The sequence below is a fragment of the Babylonia areolata genome, chromosome 26, assembly GCF_041734735.1.
Source record: "Babylonia areolata isolate BAREFJ2019XMU chromosome 26, ASM4173473v1, whole genome shotgun sequence".
Taxonomy (NCBI): Eukaryota; Metazoa; Mollusca; class Gastropoda; order Neogastropoda; family Buccinidae; genus Babylonia; species Babylonia areolata.
Genome location: NC_134901.1, coordinates 966,599 through 993,413, shown reverse-complemented (window position 1 = coordinate 993,413; position 26,815 = coordinate 966,599). Strand labels below are relative to the sequence as shown.

The 26,815-nt window shown below is 40.7% G+C and overlaps 1 protein-coding gene across 2 annotated transcripts in view; it reads right to left on the bottom strand.

Annotated features, from left to right (window-relative positions):
- Nucleotides 1–26,815, bottom strand: part of LOC143300859 (alanine--tRNA ligase, cytoplasmic-like) — a 47,318-nt gene that overhangs the window by 19,518 nt on the left and 985 nt on the right. For both annotated transcript variants that reach the window (XM_076614824.1, XM_076614825.1), the window contains exons 2-13: nt 25,916–26,112; nt 24,035–24,223; nt 22,090–22,235; nt 19,566–19,757; nt 17,508–17,652; nt 15,212–15,357; nt 13,350–13,458; nt 12,086–12,124; nt 11,318–11,429; nt 7,731–7,855; nt 6,677–6,821; nt 3,528–3,697 (exon numbers count right to left, since the gene is read on the bottom strand). In XM_076614824.1, coding sequence (XP_076470939.1) covers nt 3,528–3,697; nt 6,677–6,821; nt 7,731–7,855; nt 11,318–11,429; nt 12,086–12,124; nt 13,350–13,458; nt 15,212–15,357; nt 17,508–17,652; nt 19,566–19,757; nt 22,090–22,235; nt 24,035–24,223; nt 25,916–26,059 — 1,662 coding nt within the window. In that variant the 5' untranslated portion in view covers nt 26,060–26,112. The remainder of the gene's footprint in view (nt 1–3,527; nt 3,698–6,676; nt 6,822–7,730; nt 7,856–11,317; nt 11,430–12,085; nt 12,125–13,349; nt 13,459–15,211; nt 15,358–17,507; nt 17,653–19,565; nt 19,758–22,089; nt 22,236–24,034; nt 24,224–25,915; nt 26,113–26,815) is intronic.

Below are 26,815 nucleotides of genomic sequence, written 5' to 3'. Positions count from 1 at the left end.
TTATCATTATCATTATTGTCACAAACACCCTGATCACTCCAACACCCAGTGCTATCATTATCATTATTGTCACAAACACCCCCTGATCACTCCAACACCCAGTGCTATCATTATCATTATTGTCACAAACACCCTGATCACTCCAACACCCAGTGCTATCATTATCATTATTGTCACAAACACCCTGATCACTCCAACACCCAGTGATATCATTATCATTATTGTCACAAACACCCTGATCACTCCAACACCCAGTGATATCATTATCATTCTTGTCACAAACACCCCCTGATCACTCCAACACCCAGTGCTATCATTATCATTGTCACAAACACCCCCTGATCACTCCAACACCCAGTGCTATCATTATCATTATTGTCACAAACACCCCCTGATCACTCCAACACCCAGTGCTATCATTATCACAAACACCCCCTGATCACTCCAACACCCAGTGATATCATTATCATTCTTGTCACAAACACCCCCTGATCACTCCAACACCCAGTGCTATCATTATCATTATTGTCACAAACACCCCCTGATCACAGCAACACCCAGTGCTATCATTATCATTCTTGTCACAAACACCCCCTGATCACTCCAACACCCAGTGTTATCATTATCATCATTGTCACAAACACCCCCTGATCACTCCAACACCCAGTGCTATCATTATCATTATCACAAACATCCCCTGATCACACCAACACCCAGTGCTATCATTATCATCACAAACACCCCCTGATCACTCCAACACCTATTATCATCATTATTATCATCATCATTATTCACACCCTTGTGATCACATCAATAACCAGTATCATAATTATTATTATTATCATTATCCCAATGCACCCCTCCCTGAACACATCAAAGCCTATTATTATTATTATTACTATCATTATTATTACACCCCCCTGATCACAACACCCCCCACTGTTATCACTATCAGTATTATTACCATCATCATTATAAGCACCCCCTGATCACAACAACACCCACTGTTATCACTATCAGTATCATTACCATCATCATTATAAGCACCCCCTGATCACATCAACACCCACTGTTATCACTATCAGTATCATTACCATCATCATTATAAGCACCCCCTGATCACAACAACACCCACTGTTATCACTATCAGTATTATTACCATCATCATTATAAGCACCCCCTGATCACAACAACACCCACTGTTATCACTATCAGTATTATTACCATCATCATTATAAGCACCCCCTGATCACAACAACACCTACTGTTATCACCATCAGTATTATTACCATCATCATTATAAGCACCCCCTGATCACAACAACACCTACTGTTATCACTATCAGTATTACCATCATCATTATAAGCACCCCCTGATGACATCAACACCCACTGTTATCACTATCAGTATTATTACCATCATCATTATAAGCACCCCCTGATGACAACACCCCCCACTGTTATCACTATCAGTATTATTACCATCATCATTATAAGCACCCCCTGATCACAACAACACCCACTGTTATCACTATCAGTATTATTACCATCATCATTATAAGCACCCCCTGATGACAACACCCCCCACTGTTATCACTATCAGTATCATTACCATCATCATTATAAGCACCCCCTGATGACAACACCCCCCACTGTTATCACTATCAGTATCATTACCATCATCATTATAAGCACCCCCTGATGACAACACCCCCCACTGTTATCACTATCAGTATCATTACCATCATCATTATAAGCACCCCCTGATCACAACAACACCTACTGTTATCACTATCATTATTATTACCATCATCATTATAAGCACCCCCTGATGACAACAACACCCACTGTTATCACTATCAGTATTATTACCATCATCATTATAAGCACCCCCTGATCACATCAACACCCACTGTTATCACTATCAGTATCATTACCATCATCATTATAAGCACCCCCTGATCACATCAACACCCACTGTTATCACTATCAGTATTATTACCATCATCATTATAAGCACCCCCTGATCACATCAACACCCACTGTTATCACTATCAGTATCATTACCATCATCATTATAAGCACCCCCTGATCACATCAACACCCACTGTTATCACTATCAGTATCATTACCATCATCATTATAAGCACCCCCTGATCACAACAACACCCACTGTTATCACTATCAGTATTATTACCATCATCATTATAAGCACCCCCTGATCACAACAACACCCACTGTTATCACTATCAGTATTATTACCATCATCATTATAAGCACCCCCTGATCACAACAACACCTACTGTTATCACCATCAGTATTATTACCATCATCATTATAAGCACCCCCCTGATCACAACAACACCCACTGTTATCACTATCAGTATTATTACCATCATTTTAAGCACCCCCTGATCACAACAACACCCACTGTTATCACTATCAGTATTATTACCATCATCATTATAAGCACCCCCTGATGACATCAAACCCATTATTACCTTTATCCTCATTGTTATTATTATGAACAGAACCTTATCAGGAATAACCTCTTGGGCTTTTCTGCAGCAAACACGCTAAACTGACTGATGCCTTTTTTATTTTTACTAAAAAAAAAAAAGAAAAAGAAAAAAGAAAAAGAAAGAAAAAGTACATTTACATGTTTCAGCAGTCACATTCACACACACAAATCCTGACAATGACCATTAATTTTTTTTTTTAATCAGAGGCACATCCAGGGTTTATGTGTGTGGGCGTGACTGTACTTGTACCTTATTTTCTTTCCAAGGTTTCTGACACTGACCTTTCTGTCAATTTTACCCACAGAATAATATATGCACAAAAAAACCTGAGCACAAACAATCATGCATAATACACACATTTATATATAATAATAATAATTTTTTTTTTAAAAAGGTAACCTATACACAGTCATACATAATACACAAAGTTGTGTAAATTTTCTAGCCAGAGAATTAATAAAACCACCACCCAAAAACCTGAACACAGACAATCATATATAATACACACAGTTATATTTCACAAGAAAAAAGTAACCTGAACACAATCATACATAATACACAAAGTTATGTATAATTCAAAAAACAAACTAAACACAAATAATCCACAATAATAATACTCAAAGGTAAATGTAATAATTTTTTTTTAAAAACCCACAACCATACATATAATACAAAAAGTTAGGTACAATAAAAATGACAAACAACCTGAACATAATCGTACATAAAAAACACAAAATTATATTATAAAACCAAAACAAAACTCAACACAATCATACCTTATACAAAATGTTGTGTATAATAAAAATGAAACACAACATAAACACAATCATACATCATACACAAAGTTAAATGTAAATTTTTTTTTTTTTTTAAAAGACCCCCCCCCCACCCCACCCCACCCAAAAAAGAACACAATCATGTAAAATACACAAAATTAAGTATATCACCTTGTCCCATGAAAAAAACAACATATACATACATACATATATATATATAAATATATTACCTCATCCCCCTCCTTGACCATGAACCCCTCGTCGTAGATCTGACCTCCCTGCTCAGCATAGAAACAGGTTTTGTCCAGCAGCACGCCGCACTCCTGACCTGTGCTCACCTCCTCCACAAACGCCTTGTTGCAGCGAAGCGCCATCACTTTGCCCACAGCTGGTTCAAATGCTGCACAGACACTCTTCAGTGACAGCAACGTTAAATGGGTGGATTAATTATCAAAGCGCTGCATTGAGGAACAAAATTAATGTGTTCTTTACTTCACACACAATATGTGAAGCAAAACTCTTCCATTAGGACAACGTTACTTGGGTTCAATTATCAAAGCACTCCAATTGGAACAAAATATGTTCCTGGTTTTACACACACAATACATGAAACAAAGCTCTTCCATGAGAACAGCATTAAATGGGTGTAATTTTATACACACGCAGTGTACTGTATTTTTCGAACCATTATGCGCTACTTTTTTTTTTTTTTTTTTTTTTACTCAAATCTGAGCCCCTGCGTCTTGTAAGTTGTATGCGCCCAATCTGTGTCTGAAAACTAAATTCTGACCACCACACAGGGCCACTTGACACAACAAACTCAATGTATGATATTGCTGATCACAATAAATGCTCATGATTGTGCTGAACAGCAACACTTCAGTCTTACCACTGTTTGAGCAGATATGGTTCATGTTCACCATCAAATCAAACTGAAATCGCATACTACACAAAATTTTAACTGAACATGATCTCAGTTCACCCTTGGGCCATGAAAAATTAGCAGTAACTGAGCTGTGGATGAACTTATGGTGTGAAAGTAGATAAATCAGAAGTGAACTGATCGTTTTTCAAAAGCAGAACATGAAGCAAAATGGCGGACGGGACTGAAAAACAGGGCTAGCGACTCCATTCTGACTGAACAAACTATTGAACTGGGGCTTTTGGAAAATTTTAAAACAAATGTGTTAAAAAAATAAAAAAATAAAAAAAAGCAGCAACAGAGCAGACAGAATAACCTAGCCAAGTCAGCAAGCAGACAAAACCAAGTTGGTGACAAAGTGGAGGACTTTCACTTTACAGCAGATGTGGCTTATTGAATGTGTGGGCCTTACACCATGCGGCTTATTGAATGTGTGGGCCTTACACCATGCGGCTTATTGAATGTGTGGGCCTTACACGATGTGGCTTATTGAATGTGTGGGCCTTACACCATGCAGCTTATTGAATGTGTGGGCCTTACACGATGTGGCTTATTGAATGTGTGGGCCTTACACCATGCGGCTTATTGAATGTGTGGGCCTTACACCATGCAGCTTATTGAATGTGTGGGCCTTACACGATGTGGCTTATTGAATGTGTGGGCCTTACACCATGCGGCTTATTGAATGTGTGGGCCTTACACGATGTGGCTTATTGAATGTGTGGGCCTTACACCATGCGGCTTATTGAATGTGTGGGCCTTACACGATGTGGCTTATTGAATGTGTGGGCCTCACACCATGCGGCTTATTGAATGTGTGGGCCTTACACCATGCGGCTTATTGAATGTGTGGGCCTTACACGATGTGGCTTATTGAATGTGTGGGCCTTACACCATGCGGCTTATTGAATGTGTGGGCCTCACACCATGCGGCTTATTGAATGTGTGGGCTTCACACCATGCGGCTTATTGAATGTGTGGGCCTTACACCATGCGGCTTATTGAATGTGTGGGCCTTACACCATGCGGCTTATTGAATGTGTGGGCCTTACACCATGCGGCTTATTGAATGTGTGGGCCTTACACGATGTGGCTTATTGAATGTGTGGGCCTTACACCATGCGGCTTATTGAATGTGTGGGCCTTACACGATGTGGCTTATTGAATGTGTGGGCCTTACACCATGCGGCTTATTGAATGTGTGGGCCTTACACCATGTGGCTTATTGAATGTGTGGGCCTCACACCATGCGGCTTATTGAATGTGTGGGCCTTACACCATGCGGCTTATTGAATGTGTGGGCCTTACACAATGTGGCTTATTGAATGTGTGGGCCTTACACCATGCGGCTTATTGAATGTGTGGGCCTCACACCATGCGGCTTATTGAATGTGTGGGCTTCACACCATGCGGCTTATTGAATGTGTGGGCCTTACACCATGCGGCTTATTGAATGTGTGGGCCTTACACCATGCGGCTTATTGAATGTGTGGGCCTTACACCATGCGGCTTATTGAATGTGTGGGCCTTACACGATGTTGCTTATTGAATGTGTGGGCCTTACACCAGTTCAAAATAACTTTTCTTGAAATTAAGGGGGTGCATCTTATGCGCTGCAGCGCCTTGTTGGCCAAAAATTACAATAATCGCCCAACTCTGCCTCTCTCAAGGTATCTCTACACCTACAATTCAACAGACTGCAGCCATTCAAGACACTGTTACTGATCTAGAACACAGCCACGGAACTACAAACATAATTATGAACAGCATAGCAAGGCGGCATACAGGACATGAACACTCCCACCCAACCCCCTGCCAAACCCTCACAAAAACAACAGCCACATAACCAAACCACAGAAATGACCGCACATGGGAGAGGCCTGCCTGTGAACCTAGAAAGGTATCCTTCAAAATGCGTATAGCATCTCAACTTCAGACTGAACTCTCTGCCCAGCGATATCACAAAAATCCCTGACTCATTTTGCTTCCCTCTGGATCCTTGTTTCAGTAATCAAAAGCAACACACTTCAATAAATCGCTGTTTATACTGTGTTAAATATGTTGTTCACCTTGCACATTTCATTTGCTGGTGGATTATGATCAAAGTATTTAGTACCCCATCACCAACATTTATTCACAAATGATTTGAATGTACTCTTTCTCTTTTTCATATACTTCTACTGATAGAAAACTTTATTTTGCTTTCTTGTATTAATCTGTTTTTTCTGTGTTCTAGTGATTATCACCCAACTCTCAAATTGTATTTTGCTTTCTTGTTTTTTATCTGTTCAGCAGACAGAAAATTTATTTTGCTTTCTTGTATTTGTTTTTCTATTTCTTTTTTTTCTTTGTGTGTCTATAGCATTATGAATTATTTTTTCTGAAGTATCGTTCAAGCTTTGATTCCTTTCCTACACTCTACACACACAAAGTAGAGGAGAGGTAGAAACCACTTACTGTAGGTGCCAGAGGCATCCACACTGTAGTTGTACTTGGGGCCGTCGTCAGTGGGAGCGATGCCCCGATTCTGCAGTTCATTGATGGAGTGAACCTCCAGGGCGATCTGGTCATCCACTGTGCTGCCCCCTGCCTGTGACATCAGCTGCGAAAGGAGTGAAACATCCATCATCAGCAAGGGGGGATAAAGAGTAAGACAGAGTTGAGTGCCAGTGTGTGCCAGTCAGCGTCAGAGTGTGTCAGAGCATGTGTGTGGTAGGTGCGGGTGTGCGAGTGAGTGGATGAGTGTGCGCGCACATGCATGTGTGCACGTTCGTGCATGTGTGTGTGTGTGTGTGTGTGTGTATGTGTGTGTGTGTGTGTGCTTGTGTGTGCAAGAGATATGGATATGGATGATTTATTCATTAGGCTGGTAGACAACATCATCTGCTGCGTCGCACTTGCTTGAATAGACATGAAGAAAAAAAAAATCTGTGAGTGTGGAAGGGTTTAATAGTGAATAGTGAGAGTATGAGTGAGTGCAAGAGACAGTGAGTGAGTGAGAGTGTGAGAGAGAAGAGTGTCTGTGTGAGTACAAGCATGTACATGCATGTACACATGTGCTGTTATATACCCCAACTTTAACATCCCCAAAAGTTAGACACCATACCGTGGCTCAACACACAAACATGACATGATAGGGTCAGCTTGCAAAACTTCACCAGCTCATCACTGGGTATGTGCATAGGTCAGGCATTAGTGATTTTTTCTTTTTTCTTTTTATTGCCTTGTGTGTGTGTGTGAGAACAGGTCAGGCATTTGTGATGTTTTCCCCTGCGTACGCGTGCATGCATGTGCATGTGTGTGTGTAAGTGATTAATATCGGGAAAGTTAGCGAAAACAGCAAAATACAGGCTGCAGGTGGAAATCTTTCATGGGTACCTTGTGCCTCAGTGCACCAAACTGAAGATAGAAAGATTGATTTTTAATTTTTTTTTTCCACTTTATCCTCATGACATATGTGGTTCAGTAGGTTCCAACCTGACATAACACGGCACAAACACCAGGCGTTTACCAAGGAGTGCTGCTTGGCCTTCTCAAAGCCCTCGTTGTCGATGGTCAGGCCTTTCTCTTCAGACATTAGCAGTGTTAGATCCACTGGGAATCCATATGTGTCATACAGACGCCATGCCACATCACCTGCACACACACATCATTCTCATTATTATCAAAACAGCTGTTGCGGTAGCAGAGGAGAAGCAGCAGCAGCAGCAACAGCAGTAGCAATACTGACAGGCACAATAGCCGAGTGGTTAAAGTGCTGGACTTTCAATCTGAGGAACCCCCGTTGGAATCTCGGAAACGGCGCCTGGTGGGTAAAGGGTGAGATTTTTCTGATCCCCCAGGTCAACAGGTGGGTAAAGGGAGAGATTTTTCTGATCCCCCAGGTCAACTGGTGGGTAAAGGGTGAGATTTTTCTGATCCCCCAGGTCAACAGGTGGGTAAAGGGTGAGATTTTTCTGATCCCCCAGGTCAACTGGTGGTAAAGGGTGAGATTTTTCTGATCCCCAGGTCAACTGGTGGGTAGGAGAGTTTGGTACTGGTGGAGGGGTTTATTTTATCAAAATCATAAGACTTTTCCAGACCCTGAAGGGCAAAGCATAGTTTTCCAAGACTTTTCACACCCTGTAGAATTGTTCTCTCATTTCATCAGACTTTTCCAGACTTGCAAGGACTGCACCCTACTCACCAGGTAGGACAGCAGAGTCGCCCAGCTTGTCGATGGTTCTCTGCAGCAAGTTCCGTCCACGGTTTCAGCGTCTTGAGGAACTGGGCTTCTTCCTCGTTGATGATCTCCTTCACCTGTCAGGGTGCTTACACGTCAGGTCACAGACCATTCGACAGAGACAGTCAGTCAGTGTGCCTGTGTGAAAGTGTGAGGGAGTGAGAGTGAAGAGGTGAGCGAGTGTGTGAATGGGAAAGGTAGTGAACGAGAGAGAGAGAGGGACAGAAAGAGAGAGAGAGATGGTTTATTCAATTAAAGGGGAGGGAGAGAGATCAGTTTTCAGTTTCAGTTGCTCAAGGAGGCGTCACTGCGTTCGGACAAACCATATACGCTACACAATTGCCAAGCAGATGCTGACAGCAGGTATTCCCAACGCGCTTAGTCAGCATGAGGAAAAAAAACCAAAAAACAACAACAAAACAGGAATACATAAACATAACATTACTAAATAAATTAAATAAATGAATAATATTTATATAGAAAAGGTCAGTAGTATAATAATAGTATACTAATAAATGATTTAAAACAAATACAATAAATAAATAAATAAATAAAACTAGAGTAGTAAAATGAAAATAAATTCAAAATAACCATCAATAATAAAAAGACAACATTTTGATCAAATCAGGAACTGATGGGTAAAACATGGAAGACGACACATTCTGACACACAGTCACACCGACACATGCAAGACGAAATCCCCCAGTCAACATGCGTGGGAAAAGGGTGAGATTTATGATCCCCAGTCAATCATGTGGGTAAAGGGAGATTCCTGACCCCCAGTCAAACGGTGTAAAGGAGAGATATTCTTCCCCTATCCCCCAGTCAACATGGTAAAGGGAGAGATTTTTCTGATCCCCCAGGTCAACTGTGGGTAAAGGGAGAGATTTTTCTGATCCCCCAGGGTCAACTGGTACAAGGGAGAGATTTCGACCCTCACAGAGATAACACTTACGTGGTAAAGGAGCACCACATTAGCCATATCTCCATCCCCAACCTCAACACATGGTAACAGGAAGATTCTGACCCACACACAGCATCCAACATAGGTAAAGTTCAATTTTCCTGATCCCCACAGTGTAATGGTGATATCACAGGGTGAGATTTTCTCCACTCCCCGCACTCACCTTGGTAAACAAAATTCACCCACCAGTCAACGGGTGGTAAGGGAGAGATTTTTCTGATCCCCCAGGTCAACTGGTGGGTTAAAGGAGAGATTTTTCTGATCCCCCAGGTCAACAGGTGGGTAAAGGGTGAGATTTTTCTGATCCCCCAGGTCAACAGGTGGGTAAAGGGTGAGATTTTTCTGATCCCCCAGGTCAACTGGTGGGTAAAGGGTGAGATTTTTCTGATCCCCCAGGTCAACAGGTGGGTAAAGGGAGAGATTTTTCCTGATCCCCCAGGTCAACTGGTGGGTAAAGGGTGAGATTTTTCTGATCCCCCAGGTCAACTGGTGGGTAAAGGGTGAGATTTTTCTGATCCCCCAGGTCAACTGGTGGGTAAAGGGTGAGATTTTTCTGATCCCCCAGGTCAACAGGTGTACAGACCTGCCAGTGCCTGAACCAACTTCATGTGTATACTCAAGCAGAAGATCAAATATGCACGTTAAAGATCCTGTAATCCATGTCAGCCTTCAGTAGGTTATGGAACAACAACATACCCAGCATGCACACCCCCAAAAACGGAGTATGGCTGCCTGCATGGTGGGGTAAAAAAATGGTTGTACACGTAAAAGCCAACCCAAGTACATACAAGTGAATGTGGGAGTTGCAGCCCATGAATGAAGAAGCAGCAGCAGCAGTAGAAATTCTCATTCCTCTTATCTATCCACAATTCCTGGACCAACGCTAAATCAACCTTACAAGTTTCATTCTGTGGAAATGAAATTAAATACTACCCACAAATACAAATTGCTTATCAACATAAAACACTCGTCCTCACAAGGATACAATGTGCTATGATTGATCTTGATATAAGCATGAATACAAGCATGATCCATGCATAAGCATTTGACAGTAAAGTGACCCAACCAGGATTCTCAGATTTGACACCACCATCCCTCGCACCCTTCAAAAATTCCATATTTTTTCCATACCCTTTACAGTCCTGGCTGAAAACTTCCCATACGAAACACAAAGTGAAACTAAATAACAAAAATCTGTCTGCTACACTGCTTACCAAAGAGAACAGAGGATGTCCTGGTATCAATGTTCCGTAATCATCATTCTGGGGACTTGTTTCAATTTTTTGTTACTTTCAATGCAGTGAAGTCTTAGCTGAATGGTGCTGGTGGAGGGGTTTATTTTATCAAGATCACTGTATGGTACTGGTGGAGGGGTTTATTTTATCAAAATCACTGAATGGTGCTGGTGGAGGGGTTTATTTTATCAAAATCACTGTATGGTGCTGGTGGAGTGGTTTATTTTATCAAAATCACTGAATGGTGGTGGTGGACGGGTTTATTTTATCAAAATCACTGAATGGTGCTGGTGGAGTGGTTTATTTTATCAAAATCACTGAATGGTGCTGGTGGAGTGGTTTATTTTATCAAAATCACTGTATGGTGCTGGTGGAGGGGTTTATATTATCAAGATCACTGAATGGTGCTGGTGGAGGGGTTTATTTTATCAAAATCACTGAATGGTACTGGTGGAGGGGTTTATTTTATCAAAATCACTGAATGGTGCTGGTAGAGGGGTTTATTTTATCAAAATCACTGAATGGTGCTGGTAGAGGGGTTTATTTTATCAAAATCATAAGACTTTTCCAGACCCTGAAGGGCAAAGCATAGTTTTCCAAGACTCTTCACACCCTGTAGAATTGTTCTCTCATTTCATCAGACTTTTCCAGACTTGCAAGGACTGCACCCTACTCACCAGGTAGGACAGCGGAGTTGCCCAGCTTGTCGATGGTTCTCTGCAGCAAGTTCCGTCCACGGTTCAGCGTCTTGAGGAACTGGGCTTCTTCCTCGTTGATGATCTCCTTCACCTGTCAGGGTGCTTACACGTCAGGTCACAGACCATTTGACAGAGAGACAGTCAGTGTGCCTGTGTGAAAGTGTGAGGGAGTGAGAGTGAAGAGGTGAGCCAGTGTGCGAATGGGAAAGGTGTGAATGAGAGAGAAAGAGACAGACAGTCAGTGTGCCTGTGTGAAAGTGTGAGGGAGTGAGAGTGAAGAGGTGAGCCAGTGTGTGAATGGGAAAGGTGTGAATGAGAGAGAGAGAGGGACAGAAAGAGAGAGATGGTTTATTCAATTAAAGGGGAGGGAGAGAGAGAGAGAGAGAGAGAGAGTGTAAAGGAGAGAAAGTGTTAACATGTGAGAAAGAAATATTAAACTAAAGATGTGGAATAAGCAACGAAATGCTTTTTTACATCCTGCTCTCAAGGCAATGAAACAAAGAAATTAGCATAATATAAATGCAATCACTGAAATAGAAAGTGAGTCCGAGTGCTAGAGTGCCAATGAAGTCAACTTAAAAATCACTGCATGTTTATACATGGTATATTTTGTGACAAAAATATGTAAGAGAATGTATCTCTGAGTTTATATTATTTTCATCACATTCATACACACCCATCAACAATTATTTTCTGAAGCTTAAAACCCACATGTGCTTAGAAATATTTCTGTGCTTGACTGCTTACCGTCTCTGGATCTTTCTTCACTTCTGGAAAAGCATCTCCCTGTGCAAAAGAAACAGGGAGAATCACAATTTTATTCACACATAAAATCAAGTTAACAAACATACGCACACATGTGCACACATATGTACACACAAAACAGATGAGTGCTTTGGCTTCACTGAAAATTTAAGTAGAGACAAAAAAATTGTCATCAATGTGAGAATGTTATTTATCCCAGAAAACTAAATGTACAGTTCACACGTCCATCATTTAGCTTTGGTGTGTCGCAAAACCTTCCAATTCTTGCTGGACTCAACAGTCTGACCAGTCATCATCCAATTCTTTCTTTCTGTGCTAGATTACCCCCTCTCACCCTTGCTAAAAAGTTGAAATCCCAGTCCAACTTTGACAGAAGAAAAGGCAATTTTGTGCGGGTGGGATGGATGGCATGAAAAAATAACATGTGCACACTGGTGTCATGTTAAGACATTATACCTGAAGACCAAACGTGATTAACTAAATGGTAGGAAATGGTGGCACTGGCAAAAATCTCATCCATGGTGAAACTGTAAAGTTTGAGTTGAGGAACAGAGAAGAGCAAGCTACCCTCTCCATCTGTCAATTTCTCTCCTTGTCACCCAAATGTTTCTTTCATCCAACGATGCATGACAGACTGATGTACCGTGGCAGAGTCAGGCACTGGACCTCTAATCCAGTGTTTACCAGTGATCAGGCTTTGAGGTTCGTTTCGAAGTGATTTTCCTCACTCCAAGTTGTGAACGAGTACCTGACTCTGGTTGAGGTTCGTTTCGCCATGATTTTCCTCACTCCAAGTTGTGAACGAGTACCTGACTCTGGTTGAGGTTCGTTTCGCCATGATTTTCCTCACTCCAAGTTGTGAACGAGTACCTGACTCTGAGGTTCATTTCGCCATGATTTTCCTCACTCCAAGTTGTGAATGAGTACCTGACTCTGAGGTTCATTTCGCCATGATTTTCCTCACTCCAAGTTGTGAATGAGTACCTGACTCTGAGGTTCATTTCGCCATGATTTTCCTCACTCCAAGTTGTGAATGAGTACCTGACTCTGAGGTTTGTTTCGCCATGATTTTCCTGATTTTTCGGCATGATTTTCCTGATTTTTTGGCATGATTTTCCTGAGTACCTAACTGGATGGGAAAGATTAAAATGGTAAAAGGAGAGGATCTGACCCCGCCTTTCTTTGCTGAACCACAGATTCACTGCCCAGATGGCTGTCAAAGGCGTGAGGACCTTTACATACTTACCAGCAGCTGAACCACAGTGTCAACCAGGGTGGCAAACATGCCTGGCTTGGCGTTCAGCTTCTCAGTGCCATAGCGCACAGCACGTCGCAAGATTCTCCTCAGCACGTATCTGTCAACAGAAATCAATTCATGCTGCTTGTTCTAACTCTTTTTGTTTATAGTTCATGCTACTTGTTTCCTGTCTTTGTGTAGAGGCATCGGTCATATATTTAGCATTTGTATTTTGGTACATTTTGAAGAGACTTAATAAAAGATTTTATTGTTGTCCTACTGTACTGTTCATTGCATTTGTACTGTGACATTTTTAGATAAAATGCAGTTTAAACTGAATCTTCTCGTTTATAGCCCAACGGACCATTTCAGGGTCAGTCTATCAAAAAAATAGCTCTATTGTAAACATCGACTTTCAAGACAAGATATTTATCACTCTTTTCCCAAGGCAGGATTCATACAAGTTTTTAATTATAAAATTTAAACACTTTAAAACCTCTAAAATCCCAAAGGCCAACATATTTAATCTGTCACATCATAGAACCCAGATGAAAGCATCTTGAGAGCCAGCTTATGCCCCTTGAATGAATCATCATCTGTTGTATGGATGAGAACCAATTTCAACTGTAAAAATATCCCTTTAAATTTTTTTTCAATCACTATCGAATTTTACTAACAAATTTAAATTCAGGTAGAACATTCCTCAGCTGTGCTTTATAAATCCCTGTCAGAAACAATGTATATGTTCTCTTTTTTTCTAGTCAAGAGCTCCAAATAAACTACAAACCTGGATCATTTTGAAAGCCTTTTAACAATATAAAAAAGCATGTTATCTTTTTTTTAACAGAAGCTTGAAAATGTGTATGAACCCTGCCCCAATGACATGGCCTGATCAAATTTCATGAATACACACAAACTGCTCTTTTCCCCTTGTGGAATGAAGGGTTAAAAGTGAATCAGCAGCAGACTGCAGTACACAAATGTGGTGACAAACCACTCATAAATCCACCATGTGCAAAACACAAACCCTCACCCCTTTACAATGTACAGGAGTGGTCTGGATATAGTGCACAGAAACAGCTTACTTTCTACACTCACTTCTTTCCATCATAGTTTAAACAGATAGTAACCATGCAATAGATGGTTTCACATGACAGAATGGTACACCAAAAGCATTGTAGCCTAAGTATGTATAAAAAAAACAAACAAACCCAAAAGCATGTAGCCCAAGTATGTATAAAAACAGCTTTCAACCTCAGGGAGAAATCAACAGCTGTTCTGGAAGGGTTTAAATCCTACATTGCCACCCCCTACTTGTTTTTTATCCACAATCCTAAATATGTATAACAGTAATGCCCAACAATGACCATCATCACAGCAAAGAAGGCAACTGCTGTCCTGACTGGGTTAGAATTTGATTACAGTAGAGAGTGTCCTGCCCAAGTTACATTCCCACTCTACTGTCTCGGCTAAGTCAGTATTTGGATGGATCCCAAAGGCCAGCTAGCCCCCAAGACTGCAGCACTAAGAGCCAGTGCAATCTTGCCTCCTTGTTTGAAAATCATAGCCTATCCCAAAGACTAGGCTGTGAATGAATTCCCATTGCAGTGGAGAAACCATGGATCGTACGCCTCTCATTTTGCTGCTGGCTGAGTTGTAAGCTGATGCCAATCTCTGAAATAAGCTGAGTGTTCAGATATATATATATATATATATATATATATTAAAAAACTGATGCCAATCTCTGAAATAAGCTGAGTGTTGAGAGATATGTATATATATGTATATATATATATATATATATATATATATATATATATATATATATATATATATATATATATTAAAAAACCAAACCACCAAAGCGTTACCCTCGTCCAGCATTGTCCGGTCTGCCCCCATCAGACAGAGCAATGGTCAGGGTACGGGCGTGGTCAGCAAGCACTCTGTAGGCCATGTCCACACCATCCTCATCTGCCTTCCCCACACGCCCCTGGTACTTGGGGCACCCCGTCAACTGTGTACACCACACATTTTCATTATCATTACAGATACTTATATAGCACTAATCTTTGGACAGAGACCAACATTTACTACACATTTTCATTAAAAAAAAACAACTGACATTTATAAAGTGCCTACCTTTGGTCACAGACCAAACTCCAAGCACTTTACAGAGTTATTTGCACAGCAGGATGCCAACTTGGGTAGACCCAATGACAGCTACCTTAAGGCGCTCATCATTCATTTCCAGTGTCATTCAGTCAGGCTTAAGTCAAGAACACATGTATATTAGAGCTGATTTTTTCTTCAGAATTTTGCCAGGTACAACTCTTTTGTTGCTGTCAGTTCTTTCAGGTGCAGTAAGTGAATGCCGCACATGGGACCTCAGTATTTCGCCTCATCTGAATGGCTAACATATAGGCCATCACACAAGGTCTAATGGAGAGGGGGAAATTTCTGGAGTGTGTGGGATTTGACCATGAATCCTCAGATTCTCTTGCTTCCTAGGCAAACGCATTACCACTAGGCCACCACTTCACATTCAAATGATAAAGCCTTTCATGTATTTGACACAAAGCATTTTACCTTGTTTGCTGCATCTCCACTATTTCTTGATCACATGCATGCACGCACACACACACACACACACCACACGCACATATACACATGCCTATGGAGTTATGCAGACTGAAAACAAAACTCAGCCTCCCTGAACTCCAACAATCAATGCATTAATATAAATATATGTGGAGTGATGACCTAGAGGTAACACGTCCGCCTAGGAAGCGAGAGAATCTGAGCGCACTGGTTTGAATCACTACTCAGCCGTCGATATTTTCTCCCCCTCCACTAGACCTTGAGTGGTGGTCTGGACGCTAGAGATGATAAACGGATGTCCCGTGTGCAGCATGCACGTAGCGCATGTAAAAGAACCCACAGCAACAAAAGGGTTGTTCCTGGCAAAATTCTGTAGAAAAATTCACTTCAACAGGAAAAACAAATAAAACAGCACACAGGAAAAAATACAAAAAAATGGGTGGCGCTGTAGTGTAGCGACGCGCTCTATCTGGGGAGAGCAGCCCGAATTTCACACAGAGAAATCTGTTGTGATAAAAAGAAATACAAAATACAAAAAATACAAAATACCCCTCCTCTGTCAGCTCGCCTTCCATTTCTGTCTGCTGCATCCTTCAAAAGCCAGTTTCCTCTCTCTCTCTCTGAATGTTTCTTTATTCATCAGCTCTAAATCCTGTGTACAATCATATTCATGAGTGGGCTTTTGTGGAACTGTCTTTTTTTTTGTGTAACCCAGGCAACTTGGATTTTTTTTTTTTTTTTTAACATGCTGTAAGTTTCTCAAAAAATCCATTCCTGTTTCCCTAACTCGTGAGAATCTAACATGAATGTAATTTATGGGATCTTAACATGCACATTCTGATCCTCTAAGGTTCTGGTAAAGATTACAGAAACTTAAGAATGAGCTCAGATTTTCTTGGGCTGTATGTAACATGTAACATGTACAGTCAACACTAGTGTGAAAAGCACCCAAAGTTAGGTACATATGCGGCATCCATATTAGCGCAGCATCACATTACTCATTGCTCAATGTCCTAAAGCCCTCTTGGCCGAGAGAGTGGAGATGTAACTTGGGCAAGACGTTCTCCACTGTAATTCAAATTCTAGTGTGCAAGCTGAATCGGTAGCATATGCAGCATTGACTTGAAGTTGTGTATCTTGTGTATGGGGAGAGTTACCACTTTCTACTGTTGGTTTATCATGTACTCTCCTAGCCTCATTATTCTGTCATGTGTAGCCCAGATAGTCGGGACAGCAGGTCCCTCCTCTGCTGTTCTGGGTCACAGTAGGACATGACTATCATACATACAAATTACTCCAAACACCTGTTGACAGGTAGTCTGTACAAATTACTCCAAACACCTGCTGACAGGTGGTCTGTACAAATTACTCCAAACACCTGCTGACAGGTGTAGGTCTATACAAATTACTCCAAACACCTGTTCACAATGTTGGTCTATAAGATACAAATCACTCCAACACCTGTTGACAGGTGTAGGTCTATACAAAATACTAAACACCTGCTGACAGGTGTAGGTCTATACAAATTACTCCTAACACCTGCTGACAGGTGTAGCTCTGTCTCACCTGCTGAATGGCATCGAAGATGGGTACGAAGAAGTCTGTGTCATAGTTGGACGTCTTCTGCTGGATGACCGACACCAGACGCTCCAGACCCATCCCACAGTCGATGTGTTTTTTGGGCAGCAGTGTCAGTTTGCCGTCAGTTTCCCTGATCGTCCAAATAATAATAATAATAATAATCATATAATGGATACTTATATAGCACACTATCCAGAAATCTGCTCTAGGTGCTTTACAAAAACGCTCTTGTTAACATAAAACATTACATCTATGTTACAAACACACACCAAAATGTGACTACACACACACACACACACTGCATACATACATTTTAACATACATGTGTATCTAACAGCTACCCTAACACATATGCACATATAGGCAGGCACAAACTTACATAAACACACGCATACACAATACACATTCATATACATGCATGTAGTTATGTACACGTACATATGTATACACACATAGTCAAGCACAGCTAACACAAAGGAAGTGGACCTGCCACAACTGAACTTACTGCTGAGGGAAAAGGTGAGTTTTGAGACGAGGTTTAAATAATCATTGTTTCGGTTAAAGCATTCAGCTATCAGTCAGAGGGTCTTGGGGTTTTTGTCCCAGTCACAGCACATGGTGGGTTCTTGGTAGAGACTTTGACGGGCGCAATAGCCGAGTGGTTAAAGCGTTGGACTGTCAATCTGAGGGTCCCGGGTTCGAATCACGGTGACGGCGCCTGGTGGGTAAAGGGTGGAGATTTTTACGATCTCCCAGGTCAACATAATGTGCAGACCTGCTAGTGCCTGAACCCCCTTCATGTGTATATGCAAGCAGAAGATCAAATACGCACGTTAAAGATCCTGTAATCCATGTCAGCGTTCGGTGGGTTATGGCAACAAGAACATACCCAGCATGCACACCCCCGAAAACGGAGTATGGCTGCCTACATGGCGGGGTAAAAACCGTCATACACGTAAAAGCCCACTCGTGTGCATACGAGTGAACGCAGAAGAAGAAGTAAAGACTTTTTCTGATCTCTTGATTCAACACATGAGCAGAGCAGTCCTGATACTGCCTGAAGCCCCTTCATGTGCATGCTCATGCACAACATCAAATGCGCATGTTATAGATTGTGTTAAGCCAAGTCAGTGTTCAGCGGGTTATGGCAACAAGAACACACCCAGCATGCACATCTCCAAAAAACGGAATGTGGCTCTCCTACCTGGCGAGGTCAAAACCATCATGCACATGAAAAACCACTTGTACCTGCAAAAGGTCCTTTCATCCAGCAACATACTAAACAGTAAAATGTACACTAACCTGTCACAACACTAGATTCTGTATTTGTATTTTCAAAACATAAGAGTCACAAAGCAAACTGGAGTCGTGATCTTCATTCACATCCTGGGTCAAGAGAGAAACAATGGACAGAACGTTACGCTGGGACCCTGGCTCCAGTCCATTCTTTGTTGTTTATCAGTTACAAACTCCTTCAAATGCTTCAACAGAATGTGTCTATTTATCATTGTTGCTCACAGGGCCATCTCTGGGTTGAAAACATTTTCACTGTCTACCCTGCAGAACCTGAAGATGAAAAAAAAAAAACAAAAAAAAACACAAAAAAACCCATAATACTCTCATAATAATCTTACATCTTGTGCAGACATATCAAGGTGCTGTGCTTACACACCAGTCAGTCACACACATGCACGGCTGTGATTCAGAAAGATGGAAGATAAAACTCATAAACACATGTAAGAAGAAAAAGAAACTGTGAACATGGAAGAGGGAGGGAAGGGCATTGGATGGGTGGGGGTGGGGGTGGGGGTGGGGGTGTTATTTTGGAAAGAGGCAAGTTTTCAGGCCAGACTTGAACCAGCTGGGCACAGAGAACTGACAGAAGTGAAAAAGGGAGCTCATCCCATATGTGAGGTCTAGAGGCAGCAAAAGAGCGAGGGCTAACTGTGGAGTGAGGACTACCTATAACCGAAAGATCCCCTGGCATCCCCACGGGAAAACTTTCCAAACCCTGTGGATAAAAGCAGGTGTGATCCAGGTTACCTGTTGAACTGGATGAACACCAGGTTCCAGATCTCCAACACGTCAGGATCGTCCATGTTAACCAGGTGACGGGCGTCACGGCCGCCGATCCGATCGTAGTGGATCTCCGAACACGGGCCACAGGGACCCACCTCCCCCATCTCCCAGAAGTTGTCCTTCATGTCGAATGGCATGATGCGTTCTGGGGGTAAACTGTCAAAAAGGCAATTTGATAAATCATTTGGGACTTCTACCTAGTGACACATAGGCTTATAAAGAAATGTGACTTCTGACACAAATGATGGTTCTCTTTCTCTCCAGTAAAACAGATTAGGATTAAAAATATAAAAGTTCTGTTCAATCAGATTACTATCACTAAGATAAACAATCTCTTAAAGTAATGTAATTAAAACTCTCTCTCTCTCCAGTCTAACATGTTACTATCATTAACACAATATTTTCAGTTGTACGATTAAAACTCTTTCCCTCCTATCAGATTACTGATACTTAAATATTTATTTCAGTTATACAATTGAAACATCTTAAGTTGGTCAACAGAGGGAGAATCACAGATGACTATTCATGTACAAATGTACCATTATGAAGTCTCTGATACAGTGTATGAATTCTCACTTCTTTCATTCAGTTTCATATATGCACACATATAGCAGAGAATTAAAACAACAAGAGGCAAGGCCTGCAAGACTCACTTGTGCTTCGCACTTTATCCAGTAAAGGAATCATGAGGAAAAAAGAAGAGTAAAAAAAAAAATCATTAAAAAGTGTTCTGTACTCTCTCTCTCTCTCTCTCTCTCTATATATATATATATAAAATAAACCTGGGAGAGAAAAGAAGAAGAAAAGGCATGCAAGCGGGATCGAACCATGCATGTTCAGTTCCGAAGCTAGCAGACTTATTCCCACAGCTGCAACGCATCTGACGTCATTTGATGAAATTTACTATTTAAAGCCATGTTTTTTACCTTCATGTGATAAATCGATGTGATTGTATTGGACGTAATAACGCCGTTTAAATCATGTTTTTTGTGTGTTTTATTATATCTCGATCATTCTTTTATTTCGGTAAAGGAGACGCTGCCTTCGCTTCAAGCACATAGCAACACATGGTAGATCTCTAGATCTACACGAACCAGTCTACAACAGGCAGAAAGAAACGATTGATTATATTTTTCTTCTATGTTCATTGCAGTTCATTCAGTGTCCACTTTAGAATATCTATATGCAGTAAACATGTCATTGCTGTAGTTAGTATCACTGTATGTGTTCTGACCAGAATTTATATTTCTTTCTTTTCAATTGTGAACAAGAAAAATGAGGTCATCTTGTCTTCTTACCAAACACAACCTACATTCCTGCAACTCAGTGGGAAGCGGTTTTTGTTTGGTTTTTTGTTTTTTTTTTAGACTTTTGGATTTTGGAACAAATCTCAATGAAATAAACCGTTAATGATCCAGAAATACAGCTTAATTCAGGAGACTTACAACCTATTATTGGTATGACTGTGAAGATTTTTTTCCTACTCTGTTTAAGCCAAATTTGGTATTGGCAGACAGTATTTCCAGAGAAAATGGCAACACACACACACACAGACAACCGAACACCGGGTTATATAACACACTCACTTTGTTTACACAAGTGAGTCAAATGTTTTACAGCACCTACCTTTATGTAGTTATGGAAAGTTTGCAGTATATACAGTACCAGCAGGAAGGCGAATCACACAAACATACAGAAAGGCATGCATACACACTCAGTTTCTATATATTCTAGAATAACATTTTGTAAATGGACATTTCAATCAAAATTGGATATATATGTAATGTTGACAATATATCTGTAATATCAAACTATATCTTAATATCACATTTTGTGAACAGATATCAAATCAACCTGAAATCTACAATATCCACAACACCCACATACATTCAAATATCACATTTTGTAAACAGACATTAAATACAACCAAATTCCTTAATTTCCATAATATATATTTAAAGTTAAAGTAAGTTAAAGGCCCCAGAGCCTTTATGGCCATTGTAGCAGAGATTTCATATCACACTGTGTGTGACAGGACCTAATCCTCTCTTTACATTGTTTTAAATTACCCACAATATATCTGCTATCTCTAAATATATTCTATGATCACATTTTATGAAGTCACTGGGTCAAAGTGAACTAAGTCTACAGCATCCAAGGGTGCACACCCTACCCCAGATTCAACCAGATCTAAAACATTCACATGCACATTCCTTACCCCAGATTCAGCCAGATCTAAAACATTCACAGATACACCCCTTACCCCAGATTCAGCCAGATATAAAACATCCACAGATACACCCCTTACCCCAGATTCAGCCAGATATAAAACATCCACAGATACACCCCTTACCCCAGATTCAGCCAGATATAAAACATCCACAGATACACCCCTTACCCCAGATTCAGCCAGATATAAAACATCCACAGATACACCCCTTACCCCAGATTCAGCCAGATATAAAACATCCACAGATACACCCCTTACCCCAGATTCAGCCAGATCTGTCGTGCTTCCTCGTCAGGCTCCAGACCAGTTGCTGGGTTCCCCCCAAAGTAGGTGACGTACAGACGGTCCTTCTCCAACTTGAGGCGATCCGTCAGCAACTCCCATGCCCACGTACACACTTCTTTCTGCAATGATAGAAGCCATCCCTCTTTAACTCTTTCACCACCATAGGTGACCTTAGTTGACTACACAGTGCACCGCCACAGGCGCTTTTAGTCGACATCAATGGGTCATGTTAAAAGGACTGTTTTTCACATTACAACAAAGCTTGACAGCCACAAGCCAACAGAACAAGGACTTGTAATAGTCACCAAATAACAAGCAATACCTTGTAGTAGTCACCAAATGATCAACGAACAACAAGCAAGACAATACCTTGTAGTAGTCACCAACGAACAAGCAATACCTTGTAGTAATTACCAAACGACCAACAAACAACAAGCAAGACAATACCTTGTAGTAATTACCAAACAACCAACGAACATCAAGCAAGACAATACCTTGTAGTAGTCACCAACAAACAACAAGCAATACCTTGTAGTAGTCACTGAACGACCAACGAATAACAAGCAAGACAATACCTTGTAGTAGTCACCAACAAACAACAAACAATACCTTGTAGTAGTCACCAACAAACAACAAACAATACCTTGTAGCAGTCACCAACGAACAAGCAATACCTTGTAGTAGTCACTGAACGACCAACGAATAACAAGCAAGACAATACCTTGTAGCAGTCACCAACAAACAATACCTTGTAGCAGTCACCAACAAACAATACCTTGTAGCAGTCACCAACAAACAACAAACAATACCTTGTAGTAGTCACCAACAAACAACAAACAATACCTTGTAGCAGTCACCAACAAACAACAAACAATACCTTGTAGTAGTCACCAACAAACAATACCTTGTAGTAGTCACCAACAAACAATACCTTGTAGTAGTCACCAACAAACAACAAGCAATACCTTGTAGTAGTCACCAACAAACAACAAGCAATACCTTGTAGTAGTCACCAACAAACAACAAGCAATACCTTGTAGCAGTCACCAACAAACAACAAGCAATACCTTGTAGCAGTCACCAACAAACAATACCTTGTAGTAGTCACCAACAAACAATACCTTGTAGTAGTCACCAACAAACAACAAGCAATACCTTGTAGTAGTCACCAACAAACAACAAACAATACCTTGTAGTAGTCACCAACAAACAACAAGCAATACCTTGTAGCAGTCACCAACAAACAACAAGCAATACCTTGTAGCAGTCACCAACAAACAACAAGCAATACCTTGTAGCAGTCACCAAATGACCAACAAACAACAAGCAAGACAATACCTTGTAGTCATCACCAAATAACAAGACAATACCTTGTAGTAGTCACCAAACCACCAACGAACATCAAACAAGACAATACCTTGTAGTAGTCACCAAACAACCAACAAACATCAAACAAGACAATACCTTGTAGTAGTCACCAAACGACCAACGAACATCAAACAAGACAATACCTTGTAGTAGTCACCAAACAACCAACCAACATCAAACAAGACAATACCTTGTAGTAGTCACCAAACCACCAACGAACATCAAACAACACAATACCTTGTAGTAGTCACCAAACCACCAACGAACATCAAACAAGACAATACCTTGTAGTAGTCACCAAACAACCAACAAACATCAAACAAGACAATACCTTGTAGTAGTCACCAAACAACCAACGAACATCAAACAAGACAATACCTTGTAGTAGTCACCAAACAACCAACGAACATCAAACAAGACAATACCTTGTAGTAGTCACCAAACAACCAACAAACATCAAACAAGACAATACCTTGTAGTAGTCACCAAACAACCAACGAACATCAAACAAGACAATAACTTGTAGTAGTCACCAACGAACAAGCAATACCTTGTAGTAGTCACCAAACGACCAGTTGCCCAGCATCTCGAAAAAGGTGTGGTGGTACACATCCTTGCCGACATCATCCAGGTCATTGTGCTTGCCCCCAGCACGGATGCACTTCTGGGTGTTGGCCACACGCCTCATCTTGGCCAGGTCGCTGTTTGGGTCCACCGTGCCCAGGAAGATGGTCTTGAACTGAACACAACAATCACTTTGATACAGGGTTCACAAAAAGTTAAGGACCGCTTGGGAATTTGCATAGGTTTACTCTCGGGGGCATGATATGAAATGATAGTGAATAGGCAAACAGCCTTGCATGCAGCCAAGCCAATGTAAAGAGCACCATACATGACCAAAGATGCTTTCTTGCATGTGCACTTCCTTTCTTTTTTCCTTTTTTTTTTCTTCTTTTTTTAAAAAAAATGAAAAACCACAACCACTGTTTATAGATCAATGAATAAATGCACTTTTTTTGTGCTGAAACACTGATTTTTCAAACTTTTTTTTAAGCTGTTCATGTTCCATATGTGCCTGAAACAGCAAATAATGTAGTCAATGTAGAAGCCAGCCAGTGTTTGATTGTATGCAGCCTGCACAATCTAAACCATATGGACTTTTTAGCGCTTTCTTTCTAGGGGTTTTCTAGAAGTGTATGCCCTTCCCTAAACTTTCTAGACTTCTACTTCCTTGACCAGCCGATGTCCCACCCCGGCTTATTGCTCAACCGTAATATTTTCTTCACTTACAAAAAGACAAGACCACGATTACCTTTTTTGACATATAACACTATTCATACACACTCTCCCTGTTAAGTATTTCATCCCAGTTCCTTTTCAACATCGTTTCTTGGGTTTTCTATACTAATTTACTAAGTATTTAAACCTGTTGGTGAAAGGTTGTTTTCTCTATCTATAAGAGAAGAAAAGCACCAAAATTGTGAAAGATTTAGATCAAAGGAAAAAAACAAAAACAGCAGTTGAAAACTTGCATTATGCAGGCAAATACTGCTGCATGCTGACAACATAAAATCTATAGTCATAAAGTGGATGAGGATGAGGACAGAGGAAGCAGCCACATAACTCCTTCCTCTTCTTCAGATTCGTGAATACATTTTCCACATCACTGCATTAAACTTATGGAGATTTAGACTGGAAAAAAAACTGGGAAAAGGTTTTTTAAAAAAAGTCACAAACAGATCTCTCAGCCCCTCCTCCGTTACCTTATAAAGCACTTTCTTTAGTTTCTATCCAGCATATACTGAAGCATGCTGTATGAGGAAGCATCTCAACTTGCACGGTCTCACGCCATTTGTAAAATCCTCCATTTACTTCATGCCATTTGTAAAATCCTATAACTATTTACTTATTGCTGTCTTTGACTTTGATGGGATACACTTTACGAGCCTGATCGGCTAGACACATGGGGGGACAGGGGTGGGGTGGGGGTGTAGCTTTCTACACAGTGCGCAAGCTGCTGTCACTCTGATAGTGGTCCTGCACCCTTGCCAGCAGCTGGTTGTCACTCAAGTTGTTCCAATCCACTGTCATCTTTATCTTCATGTAAAAATAATAACTGGCCATTTCTATCAAAAGCGCTTTATCTACTATGGCACAAAGCCCATGACAAATCACAATAGCATGAACAGTCAGATGAAATCTTAACACACCATAGAATGATGCACACGAGAGAAGACTCAGTTAAAGACAGAGAGAGACAGAGTATTATTTGTAAAACCTTGACAAAATTATGGGTCCTGAGATGTTTCTTAAATGATCTGAGACAAGAAGAGTGACTTATGCTGTGTGAAAACAAGATAAAAGCATGGTCACAAAAAAAAAGTGTGTACATGTGCAGGGAGAACACACATTCACACACACAGAACCTCACCTGGTTCATACCAGCATTGGCAAACAAGAGAGTCGGGTCATCCAGAGGGATTGTGGAAGAAGAATGAACATAGATATGTTCTTTTTCTTTGAAGAAGTCGATGAACGCTTGACGAATCTGATTTCCTGTCAAACTGGAGTCCATGATGGTTATTGTGGTGTGTCTTGCTCAGCACCTCTACACCAAGTATAAATGTCCTGGAAACACACACACACAAACACATATCTAATAATATGTACTGGTAACATTCTGCACTAGTGGGTCACGGTTAATTATGTGTAATTAAACATTATTTCCCTTTTCTTTCCCTGTGCACTCCCGTTAGCCAGCAATTCAAATTTTTAAAAATTCATTTCACACTGGGACACACACAAATATCCTATGTGCCTCAGCATGTTTAGGCCAGCACACAGGGCAGAGTCCAAAACAAATGAATTCTACTTGATACTATAGTATGTTGTGTGCATGTATATATATTGTAAATATCAGGCAGGTCAAAATGTCTTCCTGATTAGACCAAATGGAGGTCAAATGCTGTCACCCTATTTGTGAGGTGGTCAATGTCTGATTTGTAGATTTGTTGTTTTTATACCCTATCACTAGTATCAGTGAATGGACCAGTTTATTAAGTTTTCTATCAAAAGACCTGGTCTGCTAAATCATTCAATATAGATCTATATTTCACTTCTCCAGATAATACAGTAATGCTGGTTCTGTTAAAGACTATATGTATTTGTTTAAATCACCTGTTAAGCTTCCTGATTTATAAAACAATAGCAATGCAAGAAAAGACAACCTGAAATGTTGCTAGCTAGTAGCACTATGCATATCACCATATGTGTCAGTCTCAACATCCAGCTCCTCATTTCTTTTTTTCTTTTTTTTCAGTTTGTGGGACTG